The sequence below is a fragment of the Passer domesticus genome, chromosome 11 (genome assembly GCF_036417665.1).
Source record: "Passer domesticus isolate bPasDom1 chromosome 11, bPasDom1.hap1, whole genome shotgun sequence".
Lineage (NCBI taxonomy): Eukaryota > Metazoa > Chordata > Aves > Passeriformes > Passeridae > Passer > Passer domesticus.
Window position 1 is genome coordinate 8,862,715 of NC_087484.1, and position 17,985 is coordinate 8,880,699.

The 17,985-nt window shown below is 48.3% G+C and overlaps 1 protein-coding gene across 3 annotated transcripts in view; it reads right to left on the reverse strand.

Annotated features, from left to right (window-relative positions):
• Positions 1–17,985, reverse strand: part of DIS3L2 (DIS3 like 3'-5' exoribonuclease 2) — a 179,853-nt gene that overhangs the window by 24,386 nt on the left and 137,482 nt on the right. For all 3 annotated transcript variants that reach the window (XM_064385523.1, XM_064385524.1, XM_064385525.1), the window contains one exon: positions 12,713–12,792. In XM_064385523.1, coding sequence (XP_064241593.1) covers positions 12,713–12,792 — 80 coding nt within the window. The remainder of the gene's footprint in view (positions 1–12,712; positions 12,793–17,985) is intronic.

Genomic DNA, 17,985 nt, shown 5'->3' on the forward strand with positions numbered 1-17,985 from the left:
GCCCACTCCCAGCACCTCGCTGCAGGCACCATCCCTTCATGCTCGCTGATGACAAGGTGTGCCATTCTCCCTTCCCCAGTTGATACCAGACCTTTCCAGAACTGCCCCCTCTGACACTCATGGCTTGCAAACCACTCACAGGTATTTTTGGCACTGAGTAATGAAAGCAGGGAGAAGCTGCTGCTGCTGGAGCAGCCAGACCTGCTTCCCAGGGACCCCACAGTCATCCCAGCAGATGCTGGTGAGCTGTCTTGGGATTCTGGTGCTTCATGGCTCTGAGTGGAAAATGAGCCTAGCCACAAGCATTGTTTCCCTGCCTGCACCACCTGAACAGCTGATGCCTCCAGCCTGTGGCAAATTTACCAGTCTGGAGCAGGTGAGGAGCAAGCCTAGGCTGCATGGGCACATCCAAAAGGAGGGAGGAGGACTGACTATGAATTCAAATTTAGAGTGACTGGGACCTACTGCTGAGGTTCACACAGCAGTTCCACATTCAGCTCTGAGTCACACAGGAACCAGCCTGGGGAGCAATTACTGGTGCACAAAAGCTCTTGAACTGCAACAAAAGAATGGCAAGGAGCTTCTCATCAAAACCCCTTGAAATCTTTATCTTGCCCACTTAGGCTTGGGAGGATACTTCCTTCTGCTAAGACAAGTGAAGCCTCAGCAGAGCATTTGGGATGCTGGAGAGGAAATGCCCAGTGAAGTGAATCAGGGGTGAGCAGCAGCCACTGCAGCACAGCAGCAATGACAGCCCTGACAACATCACCCTGTTCCCATGCCAGCACTTGGGACTACAGGAACTACACTCCATTAGGAACAAGCTGTTCCCCTAATTCAGTCCTCCTGACTCCTCTGTTAAAAGATTTTCCTTAAACTGTGCAGGACTTTGACTAAGCAAATGCACTTTGGGGTCTGACTTCAGCCCTCTAGCTGCCAGTGCATCACCCCCTGCAAGCCCAGCCTGGGCTACTGAGAGCCACATGGCATGAGGAAATGCCCAAACCACAGCCTGCTCCCAAATCAGGTCTGCAGCACTAAAGAGCTCCCCACACTTCAATCCTCCTCCCTGCATCCTCACACACAGGTGAGCTTTTTATTCTAGAAACCTCACAGACTGCTCTAGGACTGAAAGGGAATTACATTACAGCAAGCATACGCCCAGTTGTTCATTTTGTATGTGCTGACAGTCTCGTTTTGACTCTACTTTTTACGTTTAAGGTGTTAATGGGAACCTTGATGCATTTCAGAGGGAATGTGCACAGATAGAAGACAGATGCATGAAGCTAAAACCTGGCTCCCAGATTTCATATCAAGTGCTGGATTTGTTTATATCCATATGATGCAATCTCCATAAAAGCAATCAACTACCACCAAAAGGAGATGTTTCAATATCTGCACAGCCTTCACACACTAGGCATTAGGTTTGCTTTTATGATGCAGAATAAAATAATGGATTTCTTCTACAAGTTCCCAAATGCTGTTATTAAGTGTTGCTTCTCTAATAAAATATGCTGCAACATACAGCAGTACATGACGTGGCATTTACACAAGGTTTTTCTCCATATAGGACTTGCTGGCTTTCTAAATCTGTCTCTTCTATACACTACAGAAGCACAAGATGAGTAATTATGTTCTCTGCTTAATAATGTTTTTGCACTGGCCAATTTAACAGCTAATCTCCACAAACCTCTGAGATAGTCCCCCAGCAGCTACATTTGCATGTTGTAATCAAGTCTTGCTATTAAATCATACTTTGCAACAATAGCTGAGCTGTCAACGACAAGCGGCGGCTCTCGGCTCTCGCACTGGCACCATGCAGGCAAAAGCCCTGGATAAACACACACAAAGCCTCACTGCTCTGCCAGCCAGGAGAGCATCCCTTTGCACTTTTGGGAGCTTGGAAATGGCTACACCCGTGATGGATCTCAGGACAAGCATCCTTTGTCTTGCTCAGCTCTCTGGTCAGTCAGCTTGCAAGCTGTTTTCCCCAGGCCTGCCTGCTGCTCTCTGCAGCGATGCAAAGCCAGGCTGGTTTGGCTGTGGTGTGCTCTGTCATACTTCTCTGACTGCTTTCTATGGCGTCCTTAAAAATTAAGCATACTGTGTGCAACAGAGATATCCCTTTGTGGCAAAGGTCCTGCCTTGGCTGCGTGGGCAGAACAGCTTGTGTAGCCATGCTGTGATCAGAGCACTGCACCCTTCAGGGTCAACCAGGCTCCTTGAAAATGCCCTGCCTGATTTTCCAGTGTCTTTGCTGTCCTTTTTGATCACAGTGCAGCAAGAGGATGTGGCTGAGAGAGAGGGCAGACCAGAAGCAGCTCAGTTAAATGTCCCTGTTAGTGTCATCACAGTTTGGCTGAATAGCTGGTGAGGCACACCAGCATTAAATAGATGTTTGATCTTCCTCCACTGGCTTCGACCAGGGACTGATTCCCTGCTCTGCACTTCCCATTGGCCCTCAACAAAACCTCATCCCCAAAGAGACCCACATAAACTCCAGTTTAGCTCAGCACCATATTCCTGCTCCTGTACATTCACTGAAGCAATGTGTTCCTTCTCCCCTGCTTTCCCACAACCTCAGTTTTCTCTCAGTGACTGTAAATCTCTGAGTGACCCGAGTGCATCTGTCAAAGAACAGCACCAAGAGGCAATTCCTCTGAATTTCTGCAGCAAACATCACTGCTCTGGTCCAGGCTTTTACTGGTGCCAAAAACTCTTGCTGTGAACCAGATTCTGACTCTGTGCAAAATGCTGCAAATGTGCAGTAAATAGCACAGTCCTTTTGAATCCTTCCTTTTGCAGTAGCCTACCAGAGGCAGAGTTTCAACACAGCAATGTGGAACAGCCCCAGCCCGGCCACATCGATGGTGTCTTTCTGTCCTAATGATTCTTCCTAGGCATCAGCACAACATTTATTTCTACCTTGCCCTGTTCTTCCCATTTATCCACAAATCTGACAAGGTCTCCTTCCTTTTAATATGGAAACACAGGGAAAGGAGAATTTCTGCTGGAATTGGTTCACTCAGTGAAAGTAGAAAGATCAATCTAGATTCAATCTGTCTCACTAATTGTTGGAGGCTGGAACTGACCTGGGGCTGGCCTGGCTGTGAGTGAGCGTGTGAGCACAGTCTCACTGCTCCCAGCCTCTCCTGATTTATGCTGCAAACAAGTCACACCAGACTTCTTTGTGCATGGTGGACCCTGTCTACTCCTGTTACCTGGACACTTGTGCCCAGCCACATGTCAACAGGCGGTGCCTGTCTGTCAGCAAGACTGCAAATGAGCACTGAGCTTAAATAAAGCATGGACCACTCCTTAATGATGACTTATCCTCACCTCACTTCAGGTTCTATTTTACCACAAAGTCCTTCCCAGGAGTACTTTCAGAGGGGCTAAGCCAGTGTGGTCTTTCTTGAAAGTCAGGACAACTGCACACGTAGCTGATCACTAAATTGATTATGTTGAGATGAGCAGAGTTTGCATCAACTCTTTACTACATCAGACTGTTTAACCTGGACTGTCTCAGCAAAATGAGATTATGCCAGAGATGCAACATGTACAAGAGCTCTGCCAGGACTGGTTTTCACCACAGGGATGGTGTGATAACCAGTCAAGATGTCAGTCTCTGCTCAGCTCAGTGGAGACATATCTGAAAATAGAAAAAAATAGAAAGAAATACCTGCGAGCAGCCCAGAGGCAGGCAAGAACTCTGCTGTACAAGGCAGGAGTGAGCAGTGATCTGATCAGCGAGAGATGTACAGGAACAGTTCATCACTGCTGGGTCCAAGTGTCAAAGTTACTGAAGGAGCTGAAGGGCAGAGAGCAAGGAAAGCAGGAGGGGAAGTGGGGGATCCTGCATTGCTCAGCTCACCAGGTCAGTGCCCAGAGTAGAGTGGCCCTGCAGAAGCAGGAAAGCCAAATAAGACCTGAGCCAGGCTAAAACCCAGGCTGGGCTCTGCACCTGCCTGTACAGGCAAACACTATGTGCAGGTTATCATGCCCACAGCAGCAGAGCTTTGCAGAAACTGAGAGTTGAGTGGCAGTGATAAAAGTTCACTCTTCTCTATTCCCTTCTGTTTGATGATGGCAAAGCTCTTTATAAATGCTAATAAAAAAGTCCCTGAGGATTCTTGCAGGATTCTTGCTCTTTTTTCCTCTATGGAGCATGGTGGAGGAGAAACAGACAACGTGACCTGCCAGAGACCATGCAAGGAACAGCCTCTGAGTTGGGAGCTGACCATGGAGCTCCCACCCCATGTGTGATGAGCTGGTGAAGGGTCCAGTGGGATCAACAGAGAACAGGACATTCCTGGAGGCAGAAAAAGCTTGCAGAACATCTTGGCCAGTAATGAGGCTGCTCATTTAAGAGTGCTGCATTTCAGATGAGACAGGTGAAGGACACAAAATTTAAGATGTTCAAAGCTGATCTGAGGTATTTCAAACCAGCTTCCATTAAAATTAATGGAAACATTAATGCAAAGTACACTCAGATCCTCAAGCAGGTTCTTTCCAAGCAAGATCTTTCCATTAACTTGAAAGGAAGTTGTGCCCAAATCCTCTTACATCGCTGGGAATGTCTGGGACAGGCAAAGTCAGGTTACAAATCCATTATGCTCCAGACTGAGTAATGCATGGCCAGTTGAAAGAGGTGAAAGTGCTAAGCTGTAAGAGGAACCCCACTCCGGGTGACCTTGAGTGAGGAGCTGAGCACACAAAACATGCATGTGACTTGGAGTTCCTTTTTTCGACGGAGAAGAAGTAGGGAGGTGTGGAGAGAGTGGAATCCATTGCCAGACTGATGTAGCTGCTCTGAACCGTGGAAAAAAAAACACTGAAAAAGCAGCAGGACCAAGAACAACGCACAGCAGTAGCTGGAAAAATAGAACTGGGACCTTAGCTGCTCAGGAGAGGGTAAGAAGAGATAGTTCCACTCTCAAACCTCTAATTTGTGAGGACATAATTTCAATAAGGTCCATGGAATGCTCAACTCAGCAGAGTATATGGAGAGAGGAGTGATGTCAGTGAAAAAATGTTTTTTTTTACAATAACACAGAACAATGTGTCAGGGATTTAAGACTGGGAGGATTATTTCACCAGCTGATGCTGTGTGCCTGGAGGCCTTCAGGTAGCTACTATTCCATTAAAAAAGACTTGCAGGGTTTAAAACACATTCCAGAAGTGCATTTGTCCTTAAAAGAGAATTCACTGTTCCTCTCCTGGCCCAATTTCCCAGTTAATCTCTCTTGCCTTTCAAATGTATGCTTTACTTCTAATCTGAACCCCTCAGCTTTCAGTCAGCAGCTCTCAATGGGAGAGCATTCCCAGCTGGCTGACAATCCACTGGGTTACTCCAGCTCACACTGCCCATGCCCTGGGGAACCGAGGTACTCAGTGCTGCACAGACCACAGAGGTCCTGCCTGTGGCAAACCAAAACCCTGGCTCCCTCTGGGCAGACAGCACAGGTCCAACAGCAGGATGTCAGCAGGAATGGCAGATTTATCCCCAAGCAGAGCATCCCTCATCACAGCGAGCTCCAAGTACTCAGGATTCACTTCATCACCTTCGGTCTTCCCCCACTGTCTGTCCCTGCAAGCAACTCCCCATCCTTTGTACCAAAGCACCTCCTGACAAAGCAAAAGAAGGCAGCACATCCTCTTACCCCCTGTCCCAGCATTCCCTGCCTGTAACATCCCAGGGTGGCCAGCAAAACCTGCTACTGGCAGAGAAGTCACTCTGCTCTGTGCCTATACATTCAATGGCACAGAGACTGCCAAAACAAGGACTCCGTTTCCCTAATTGTTAAGGAAAAGATATGCCTAGAAATCTGACTGGGAAAGGGATAGCTAGGGGGTCTGGTAATTTTTCTAGCCAGATCCCAGCTCAGGAGAGTGTCTTCCTTGACACAAAATCAATTCTGCAACTTGGGTTCATGATGAAATTGAGAGGTGCCTCTTGTGGAGGGATGATTATTCATTCTTTCTCACGTCACATCTGTCCTCTCCCATGTTCCTAAGGGCTAATCACAGACTCATCTAATTCAGGGCTGCTAAGAAACCCATATGCACAGGCTAGCAATTCAAGTCCAGATATAGCTCACTGCCTTGAGCATTAGTCAGACACATACAGGCCAGGGAAATGGTGCTGAAATGCTGCTGAGGGCTTTCAAACATATTGTTAAACAAATGGCTATGTAAACAGATGTCTGCGATGACACATGGAGACAGCATCTCTGACTCAATTACAACTGCAGCTGATGTTCTCACCTACCTGACTGCCACCAAATACCTAGACACCTCACACCAACACAAGGAGGTTTTACAGCTCCTTCCCAAGCAAATACTGAAACAGATAAGATGACAAACTCCTTTGATTCAGTCTAGGGAGAGAAGAGAGGTCCCACACTCACTGGGATTTAAGAGCCCAGTCCTTCCTACCTCTTGTGGGTGGGAGCACACACTGACTGCTCTGGAACACTGCTGAGGATTTAAAGAGGCCTCCTGGTCATTGTGGGATACTGTGTAAGTCACCAAAGAAAGCTTCAAACATTTGTTTGTAAGGGATAGGGTTATGTTCAAATCCTATCTGCCTGCTCAAGAAGAAAGCAGGTTTCCTTGATCACCTTTTCCATTTGCATTCCCAAATCCACTCCAAGGATTTGGCAGTTACTATTTCTACAGCTCTGATGGACTGGAAAACTATTATTAAGCAGCAGGAGGAGACAATTCTGTGTCAAGAAAAGCAGCTATGATGTACCTGGGCAAAGCCTTTTGCAATAGTTCTTTTACCCCAGCTAGGCTGGCCATAGGGGCCCCTCTGGAAGGAAAGAACAAATCTCTGCTCCTCAAAGTCTCAAGTGACAAAGGCTGTTTTGCAGCTTATGTCCCAACAGCCTTTGGAGGTGCAAGACAGAAAACCAAGCTCATGCCTTAGGCAGGAAGGATTATACATCTTTCGAAGTTTTAAAGGTCAACCTCCAGACTTACTCTCCTGGACAATTTACCTGTCACTGAACCAATGCCAAAACCAGGAGGACTGGTTTATCTCCATGTACAGTGACAGAATAATTCACCAGCCTTGCCGGCAAACTCCAGTGCTCACCCTTTGGCAGGTGAAGGGTGCACTCAGCAGGTAAAGTGAGTACTTGTGTAAGTTTAGTCAACAGTGAAACAAAAAACAACACATGGTATCAAAAGAAAAATTCCAATGTGCTATCCTGTTTTTTTTTAGCCCTGGTAATTGCAATGATTTTATTTTGTTCTGAAATCTAAACAAAGCATTTCACAAATTTCAGGTGAATAACTGCTGCAAGAAAGCATGGGTCCAAGCCTGTGATGTCAATGGATATGTACATGGATTTTCCACATGAAATTCCAGTCCACAACAGATGGGACAAGACAACAGGAGAAGATGCCACTTTCAGAGACTCCTCTAGCCTTGCAGGTTGGAGTGGGGCAGAGCATAATCACTAACTGGGAAATCAGATGCCACCAGGGGAGTTCCTTTACACCAACAGAAGCAGTGCTGATTCACTGGGATGTGTACCATGAAACAACCATGTAATAAGGCAGGTCAGGCACCCAGGGACTGTGTGAGCTGTGCAGCAGCTCCTTGTGCAAACAACCCACTCTGCAAGCCTCAATTTCTCAAAAGGAACAAAACACAGCAAACCTGCCAGCTGATTGCAGAACAACCAGGTCCATGCTAAAGTCCAACACATGAGCTGTACACCTGGGAAGTATCTCTGAAAACAAATCAGCAGCTGTGTCAGCTGCTGTACATATTTTCTTCCTAGCACTGCCAGTCAACAGCTGTCCTAGCAAAAAAAGAATAAACTCCAAACAATTTTGCTTTGCTCTTTTTCAGAAAAACAAACTCTCCCAAACCTCGACCCAAACTCTGTTTACACCAAAACTGCTGCAGTCCTGAATAGGAGCAATAAATGGAGTGAGCTGAAGTGTTAGTGACAAATAACCCATTCAAACGATTCCAGCATAATTATAGGTTGGCTCTCTTGATGTCGCACTGGGTACATCACTGCACATATTACATTCACCTTATGAAAAGATTGCACAGAGGAGCTTGGTTGGTAACCCAAACAGCATTATGTATCATGGTCTGTCAGCATCAGGAGTGCATGCACCCTGGCATTTGAAGTCCTGGTGTTTCAAGTGATAATCCAATGTACCAGACATCACTGATCTCTATATAAAAGGGGGCACCACTTTTCCTTTCAACTGGAGCTGTTTTTCACTTCTCATTCTGAAGAGTTGTGTGGTGCTGCCCGCAAGTGGCTACACTGCACAGCAGCTCAATCTGCAGCACTCTGGGTCCCCAGAGGGAAAAAGTGATCAATACTCCAATGCTGCTTTTGTAAGAGGTCTCTAAGTGCTTCCATGCAAAATGCTGCTCCTCTGGGTTTTGAAATTACTCTGAAGAGAACATGAAAGCCCCCACTGCAAATTCATAATCCTGACACAAACTGCAGCTGCAGCACAGAATGAAAATGAAATTCATTGGTGAACAGCAAGCCAGTCTATTGGCAAAGGTGGAATCTGGGATCTGGGGAAGGGACCTCTAAAACAGACCAAAACCTGGACACTGAGGGAGCAGGAAAATGGTATTGGAGAAGTACCAGCTGGGGACAAGAAAGTGTCATACTTGACAGGGAATTCCACCTCCCTGGTGGGTGTGGGATGGCAGAGACCCTGAGCACTGCATCATCTGAGAAAGGTGGCAGTAATCAGAGAGTCTTGGGAGGGAAGACAAAGGCATTTGAAGGATCACACTTGCTGTGGGTAGCTGGACAGAGCCTAGAAGGTCTCCAGAGAAGCATCTGGATGGTGATGGTGAGTGCAGAGAACAGATTGCATTTTCTATTTCTTGGATACAGCCAAAAGACACTGGAATTTTCGCAATTAGTGTCTTCCAGGGGGATCTTGAATTGGCTTTGGCTCTTCCTGCACACAGGCTGGAAGAAGTCTTTCATGCTGAGCCTTAACCTTTAGGACTTCATCCTTTCTGCTGCCAGGCAGCCCACAGGAGCAGGACCAGGCACGCCGGGCACGCTGGCTTCAGAGTGGGCAGCTGGCACTTCCTCAGCACAGCCCATAACATTCCTGGAGCAGGGACTTGGTGAGTGCATGCTGTAAGACAGGATTCATGAGCCAGCGTGGATGTGAATGAACCTGATGGTCTTTTACTGCCTGGCTGGGTTTTGCAATTGGATCCTGTGCAGGATCAGAGAAACCCAGCCTGTGTCAAGCTGCACTGAAAGAAAGCCAGTCCCACTGTCAACATCTGACATGTGCCCTGTCAACACCGGACAGGACATCTGGCAGGGCAATCCCCTCCTTGATGTCACTGCTCTAGGGCCACCTGAGGGTTGACAGTATGCTCCTGTTCCAAGTGTCACCCAGCACCCGTCACTGTCTGTCTCTGTGTCACAGCACAGTGCTCCCCTCACAGGACAGCACCAGCCTGGGGCTCTGGCCACTACACTGACTGAACTCCATTAGGCAGAATTTAAACAACATAGCTTCAAAATGAGAAAGCACACTGCTTGCTTCTGTCAGGTCAAGGCACTTCCTCTGGGGCCAGGAAGGACTGACAGGCTGGGAAGGACTGGATGCCCCAGGGATGAAAATGCCTAGGTCTGAGCAGGAGGAAGAGGAGCAGTGATGTCCCCTGGTCTCACCCCTGTGGCTGCAGGGGCAGTAACAGCCGTGCTCCTCCATACAGCTCCAAGCTGCCACTGGGACTATCAAGTGCCACTGGATACCTATTATAGCAGGGGTTAGAAGGGCAGGGCAAGCACCTCTTTTGTTCTCAATCCAAGGCTTCCAAGACTTCCAAGGTTCTGCTGAGTCCAGTCCACCCAAAGGGCTTGGCAGCCAGGGTGGAGTGGGCGAGTGCTGTGCCCATGAATGCTCCTGCAGACAGGCAACAGACAGCTCACTGAAGGAGGAACATTCCCTTGGAAGGGTTTTATCATTTTAAAGGGAACAAATTCCAATTGATTGCCCTTGTAAGAGCCTGCATGGTACTTGCACTTCCAGCCTAATCAATAGAAATTTTAATTGCTCTGGTAATTACACCTCCAGCTGCAGTCCTTTGTTCTCCAAGTGGGAGACCAATATCCGCTGTTCTCCGGTGGCCCCGTCTGGCTGCAGCTTGGAACAGCATTTGCCACTTGGAGGGGAAGGGACATTCCATCAGTGACCAGGGTGACACCAAGCCTTAACACACACAGCCTGGCTGGTGCAGATCTCTGGGGCACAGGGTGCACTCCCCAGGTCAGAATGGGTTTCTGCCAGCCAGAATCACCTCAGCTTACTCCTGTTAAAGCTGCTGCTCAAGAGCTCCACACAACTGCATGCCTGCCATAAGTCTTTCCCTGGAGAAGGTCCCAGGTCTGATGCTTTGCTGAGGGCACTGGGCTCTAAGGTGCACATTTCCAGTCCTTCCTATGCATGAGCTTGCAGTGTGTCACCAGTATTTCTTCTCTGGGCTGTAAATGGTTCCAAATGTAGACACCAAGGTTATGTTGCTTTAGCTTCTGGCTACATCTTCAGGAGGTGGAAGAGCTGTTTCCCCCTGAGTCCTGATGGGTACTGTCAAAGCCTGACTACACTTGGGAGAACACAGGCCCTACAAGTTACCCTGGGAAATTACTATAAGAAAGAACCATCGTGACAAGTGCCACATTACTGTATGGACATCAGATTAACCCTATGACAGGCCCAGTGCTTGAGAAGAACAGTCTCTGCTTGGCTGAGCAGGAGCCACGTCTGGTGCTTCCCCACACTATTCAAATTTAAAGTTCTTGTGCTTGGTTCCAGAACCAAGCACGTGTTCAGCTCAAGGGCATTTTACCTTCAAGAATGCATCAGCCATAGCACAGACCTTCATGCTTCAGTTCCCCAGCCAAGGACTGTCAGAAGCACTGGGCTGCACACAGGGTTTAGGGGGATAAGTGTGTGTGCAAACCTAGCAAGGCTCTCGCTGGGAAACGGGATCCTGCTACCCCCAGGCTGGTCAAGCAAGCTGTGAAATACAAAGTATGGGGCTCTGCATGAAGGTGTAATTGCAGTTTGGATCTGTCAGGCACACACAAAGTCTAGATTTACTTGCAACTGCACTCATCCTGCCCACAATGTATTGTTTCAAGCCACGATCCTGGCTGGCATGGCCCAGGGTGGCTCAGCTCCCATGCTTGCCAGAAATGCAGGACACAGCAATACATCTCTCAATCAACAGCTGTTAACGTGACACAGCTACTTTGTCACACACTGGGCCTCTCACAGCTAACAGCAAGGTTTCCAAGAAGAATTGCTACTGGCCTTAGCACTTAAACAAAACAGTTCTACTCATGGCCCTGGAGTTTCCTCAAACAATGGCAGAAAACACCCACTGGAGCCTGGGGAGAGGAGGGTCTGTGGCAGAAAAACCACAGCTGCTGATTTTTGAGATATACACCACACAATTAGAAACACTGGTCTATAAACATCCTCAACAAAGCCTAGCAGGTCTGGGGGGGTTTCTTTTCCTCACTGTCCATTGTGTACCACTGCCTTTAAAGCCCTTCAAAACAGACACTCCTCCCTGGTTGATTTTATGCTTTGGCTCTGAACTGCACGTTGCCCTGTGAGCTTGGTGGTGCTGGAGGCACCAACTCTGCTCATACAAGGCTCTGGGCCTGGGATACTTGGGGTAGGACCACGTGCTAATCACCCACCCAGAGGCAGGAAGGAGTCTGCCACAAGTGACCTTCCTTCTTGTTTAAATATTAAGATTTCTCAGCTAAGGCACTGCTCTGTGCATTTGCAGATGTCCCTCTTCCTTGCTGGGACTGCTCTTGTTGGCCTTTCTGAGCAGATCTAATTACAGGCTGTTCTGTTCATTGACAATTTCATATACTCTCATTTTTTAGGTTAACTTGAATAACTGGCAAGAAGCAGAACTACATGGGTGGAGTAACAGGCCATGGATTTATGACATGCTGGTATTCAGGGCGAACACAGAAATATCCTGAACTCTGCTGCTGCTGTCAATTTGATAATGAGAATGTGATTTGAAATAAAAACATCTTGGGTGCCAATTCACTACAGCAGCTAGTAAAAATAGGCAGAATACCTAGAAATAGAGGACTCTGTGCTCCAAACACATCCAAAGCTTGAATATCATATAGTATCTCACAAAAACAGAGCACGTGGCTGCACTGGGGCTATGGTACCACACAGGCCACTCAGTGAACCCCTGCATGAGCTTCAGCAGAGAGAACAGGGTGCTCTGTGGGTCCAGCTAAGCACAGGTGAGGGCTCTGCTTTCAAGTGCTCTGCAGCCTTTGGGTGCTTTCCCCCAGGCCATGCTCCCAGAGTCACCCCAACAGTGTAGAGTGTGAATTGCAAACACCCCTGGGCAAGGCCTAGGTGAACTCTGTCAGAGCCTGTAGTACTCAAGAGCAGGCCTTTTAGACAAATAAAAGTAGTTTTTAAAAGTTAGAGAAAAAAAAGGGGCTGCAGGGTCTCGTGCCTTTTAAAGAATCTGGCCTTGACAGGAGCTGTTCCCAGTTTCGGGTCAAGCCTGAGGCCTTCTTTAATCTACTTTTAAGTGGTACAAGCAGTTGTGATCCCTTTGCCAGAAGGCAGGGCAGTTTCCTGTCATGGCACCTTCCCGTGTGTGCTGTGTGTAACCTTCCACAGGACTCACCTGTTGCTGTCCCGGTACTGATAGATATAACAGCCCTGAGGCATCCCACTCTCCTGGTCCAAGGTAAACGAGAGCTTCATCTGCACAGAGGAGAAGGGGTGTGGGACAATGAAAAGACAGAGGGGGAAAAAAAAAAGGCAAGATTTTAGGCTGTCAGTCATTACAACAACTTCAAGCAAGGCTTGTGGGAGAAAGCTTAACTCACCAAGGCTGACACGCAAACACCGTGGCCTGGAACATACTGTGGGGTTCCAAACCTCAGGGAAAAGTCACATGCATTGCAGAAACCTCTTGCTTTTTCCACCCTTTGTTACTATAAAGTGTTCGTGGTTCCTCTGAAATGCACGGGTTGTAACAGCTCAGCCCTCCAAACCCACCCACACACACCAGCCCTCAGCACGGCCGCCGCGGTTCCCCTCAGACACTGCAGAAATGAGCTTCTCCATCGGCAGCTGTAGTTCCCACGAGTCTTTCTCTGAAAACTTTCCCGGCTCCATCTCGTTCCTCCAGTGCATTAGAACAGAGGAGAAACCACAGAGGGAAAGGTGACAGATTTTTCCTTCTGTGCAGAGTTATTAAAGAGCTGTTAGAAGGGTTTGCAGTTTGGATCCGCCTCCGGCAGCAGGCTATAATGGGACCTGGAAGCTGCTTTGGTTGCAGCTCCAAGAAGGCATTCAGCAAGGGTTTTTGGATTTCAAACACAGCTTGTTTTATTAAGGGGGAAAAATTAATCCTCTTTCAACAAGCAACAGAATGGTTCTGTGGGGAGACTTTTTTTGCTGAAAATGTCTTCAGTGATTTTATACACTAAACTGCCTAGAAAACAGCATGGAACTGAGTTCTGCAACAGCCCTGCACATCCAAGCAGCTCCTCATTACCCTGGGGAAGGCTGCTGGCCCCCAGGTCAATGTCCCACCACTCTCACAGCCATGAAGTACAGCTCCTGGGCTCGGCTAAAGAACTGCAGACCTTGACCAGGAGCCAGCAGGGAGGGTAAGAGGGGCACCATCCTTTAGAGGAGGTAGCTGCCAGTCTTCACGTTTGTTTTTGGTGTCACAGAGATTACTATCAGCAGGGCTGTTGCCGGCGCTGGATTGTGCAGGACTCCTGAAATGGTCTGGGAAGATCACCACCACAAGGGCTAAAAGTCAAAGGAGGTTTGTTATGACGAGCCTGACCTTTGTAAGCAAAGAAAGGAGGAGAGCAGTGTTGAGCCACTGCATTTGATCACAGACTCCTCTCCTCTGGGCTCCAAGAAAATTGCTAACTCAAATTAATGGCTTATTCAGGAATGAACACAGAATTAAAACATCTTTCTCCTGTAGGCTGTAAAGAAACCCTGTGTGCTGAATCATTAGATGATGCACTGATTTTCCCTTCCCTAAAGAGTAGCAAAGTCACACACTGTGCTCTCACTGACCCAAATAAAAGTGCATGCCAAGAAATCATTGAAAAATTCACCACCTTGAATACTGAGTTAAGAACCAAGTACTAGGCTGAGGCCAAATTTAGCTGAGCTGCCTTGACTTCTACAGCCCTACCCGTGTAAGGCACTCTGAAACACAAGCTTGTGCAACACCACATAACATGAGTGCCCATGGTACATAGCACTGTCTGGATATGATTTCTTAGCACTCTCCACAGCTCCCCTTCTTGCAAGCCCTGACCTTGCACCAAGCGAGATCACTCAGAGCCACTTTGGGGAGCAGTGTCCATGGCAGGACCAGCAGGGCTGGCTGGGGATGCTTCTTCTGGCCAAGATCCCTAAAGCCTGGCTGTGGATCCAGCCTCTCCAGATGCTATGATGGCACATGGCAGCTACCACATGGGAGCAGGAGGTCAGCAAGCAACAATGAACCTCCCCAAGGGAGACAAGCAATCACCTTGCTGGCCATATGTGCTCTAAGCAGAGTCCCTGGTTTGGGGAACTGAAGGAGGAACTAGGAACTGCTTAAAGCCATTTTTTCTGGGCCAGTTTTTCTAAAGCCTTCCTGCTAGGATATCCAGAAGCACCTCTGAGGCCAAAGGGACAGCAATTATTGCAGACACAGATCCACCAGATCCTTTTCTTTGTGGAAGAGGTACTGCACCACAGAATCAGTGGAGATGAAGCAAAAAAGAAAGTGCAAAATTTGGGTACAATTGTGGCTTTGGCAATTTTCAACAATAATTTTGATCAGAACAAATGTAGGAGTGCCTGAACCTCTTGCTTGCAGGTCTCAGCTAAGTGGACTCTGGGATTGCATTAACTGAGCATCTCTGGTTATAGCTCACCTGGGCTCTGGGTGCCCAGCACAGCTCAAGGGTGGAACCAGCTCTGTGCAAGGATACAAGTCCAGGGGGGGGAAGAAAGGAAGGAAGAAAGGAAGGAAAAAGGCTGGGAAGGAAAACAGCCTTGTTTTGACAGGCTGCCAGGGAAAGCCTTGGGGCAGTCAGGAATGGGAAGGTGACCTTTCCACTGTCGGGGGGGGATGAAGTCCCATGGAACCTGCCTACCCCAAAAGGAAATATCACAGTTCCCAAAGATAATGAGTTTTCAACTTTCTGTTATTTTAATCCTTCATTGTCTGCTCATGGTATTCCAGACAAACAAAACACACCCTGCTTGGCACGCTCAGCCACCTCTGCATCATCTACCAGTGCCAGCAAGGCCTGGATAGTGAGGACTGTACATGGCTTGACCATCTGGGTCAATGCTGTCAGGCAAGAGGATGTTTCCATCACCCACAGTGACAAGAGGACCACACTCAAGAGAAAGGTCAGGGTCAGGGTGTCACACAGAGAGGTGTGTGACTAAGAGTCTGTCCCAGCAACCAAAGCTCAAGGCAGCTGTGCTGTCACTGATTCACAACCCATGCTCTTCTGCAGATCTGCCCTGCTCATGCACTGTCATGGTCAGCCAGGAGGGGGAAGAGGGGACCTGTGCTTGTCACCAGGAGTCCTTACAGACCCCAAAGGAACAGTCAAGCTCTGACTGTGCAGCCATCAGCAATGGTCTGGCTGCCTTTGCCCCTTTGGTGGTATTTGGCCTCTGCAGAGAGCACAAAGCCTTCAAGCAAAACTTACCACAGGGTGGAAAGCCAGCAGGTAAGGCAGCTAGGGAAGAACTAGCTGTGCAGAGAGAACACTGGGAATGCAGAAACTAAAAGCCTCCTGCTAAGCTTAACAAAGTTGTCCACACTCACTCAACATCTTGCAGTTGGGTCCTCTCTGCCACTGGAGCCTCAGGAGAGCCCCACTGAGCAGACTCTGTCACTTCTGCACTGTCCTGCTCACTGTAAAGGCACTCATGCTTCCCAGCACATCAGTGCTTTGGCAGGTCAGCACAGATTTATTCTCTCATGCTAAAGCTAATCTATGAAGTGCCTGCTGCCACAGACTTCTGAAAACAGAACTCAAGTGTCCTTTCCCAGCTCTCTGCACTCTTACAGCACTGCTTCTCTCTGGTCCTATCTTCTCCAGCAGATTCCCTTTCCTTTTGCCTTCACTCACTGCACACAAAACCTCTGGTTACTTCTGAATCACAGAAGGCTGCAGGGCAAGGCTGGGACAAATGTCAGGAGCTGATGGACCACTTCGTCATTCTTCTGCAGCAATGTCACGAGACATCCAGAACCTCCTGCATACACAAAGCCCTACAAAACTAGCAGCCTTTTGCAATTATGCCTCTGGCACAGCTTTAACTCTTAACCAATTTGACAACATTGCTCCAACACCACATTGCTGCTTTGAAGCTCCTTTTTGTGTGTGTCACTGTTCCTTGTCAGAAGGGGCTTGCTGTAAAGGCAGCAAACAAGGCAATACCACAACACAGGGAAAGGCACTGCTCCCAAAAATATTGCATTTTATACCTGCAGGGGCAATGGGGGACTGAAAGGGGGAAATGGGGGACTATCTCAGAGAAATGCAAGTGCAGGGTGACCCCCATACAAGGGAGGTTCATCAGATCAAGGGATCTTCACCATTAAACATGTGAAATAATTTCATTTTACAAGACTCTGCTGGGCTTCCCTAGGAGAGGAGGGGGAGAGCAAATTTCCCAGCATCAGACTGCAGTGTGATTTGGCTTGCACTGCCCCCTTTGGTTGTGCAGCCCTGGAGCTCACATGCTAATAAAGATCCCTTTCCACTCCAGTTGCTCTGCACATAAAGCAGCGTTCAGCATGGTGTGTGCATGAACTCAGTGGGAAGGGGAGCTGGAAGGCAGCCATGCTGAGAACAGAGTGCTGCCTACCAGGAGAGCCCCATCAATAATTGAGATGTCAGAGGCACAGGGAGGTGTGTGAATAAGAGCTGTCAAAAGGAGTAATTTGGATCTCTTTGGATACAGTGATGGATAGGCTCACTCGTCACCAGACACAACTGCAATACACCAGAACGGAAGAGGAGCAGAACACTGAAATTCAAAGGGGCTGGGGCAGGTTTGATGGGCAGGATGCTGATGACTCCATGGATGGGAGTACCTCTTTTAAGGCACCAAGCAGGTGTGGGCACACTGTCCTGTGACTGGTCAATGGAGCAAGAGAATGTGCTCACAGCACACAGAAGCCCTCACAGACCCTTGGTGCAGTTTGGTGGCATATACTGCAAGCTCAAGGTGAAGGTAATGTCACCTCCTTGAGGAAAGTCACATCAAGGAAAGTCATCTCCTGAGCCCACAGCACTGAGGGCTGTGTGCACATAACACTTGTTTGTACAATTACTCCACTCTTTGGATTAGTAACATACTCCCACTCTCTATCCCTACATCCTTAAATCCAGCTGAGGATGCAGCTGGCTGACAGCAGGATGCTCCTTGTTCCCCCATCTGCCAGACACTGACGTGCTTCATCTGCACCCAAAGCTCCCATCCCACCCTCAGCAGAGGTGAGCAGACACTAAAACAGTGCACAGATATGAGACACCAGGGAAACAGAAGAAGGAGCTGCCTGTCAGTGCTGCCTGAGCCCTCAGCCCCCTCAGGCAGACAGGCCTTGGTGAGGGTGTCAGGGAAGCTCCCTACATCTTGTGGCTTCTTCCACCAAGGCTAAGAAGAGATTTTCAGAAAGAGTGAACAGTGCTTCATATCATCATGGACCTCCAGACTTGCCTGGGTTTCAGTGCAACCAGCAGCCATCCTCGTTTTAAAGAATGCTTTAGACCTGCAGCAGCTGGGGGCTCAGTCATGTGATAAAGCCTGGTAGCTCCAACAAGAAAAGAGCATGAGGAGCACTCCTGGCTGCTGAAATGCTGCCAGTCCCTACATTGACCTGACGGGGCAAATTCTGCATGC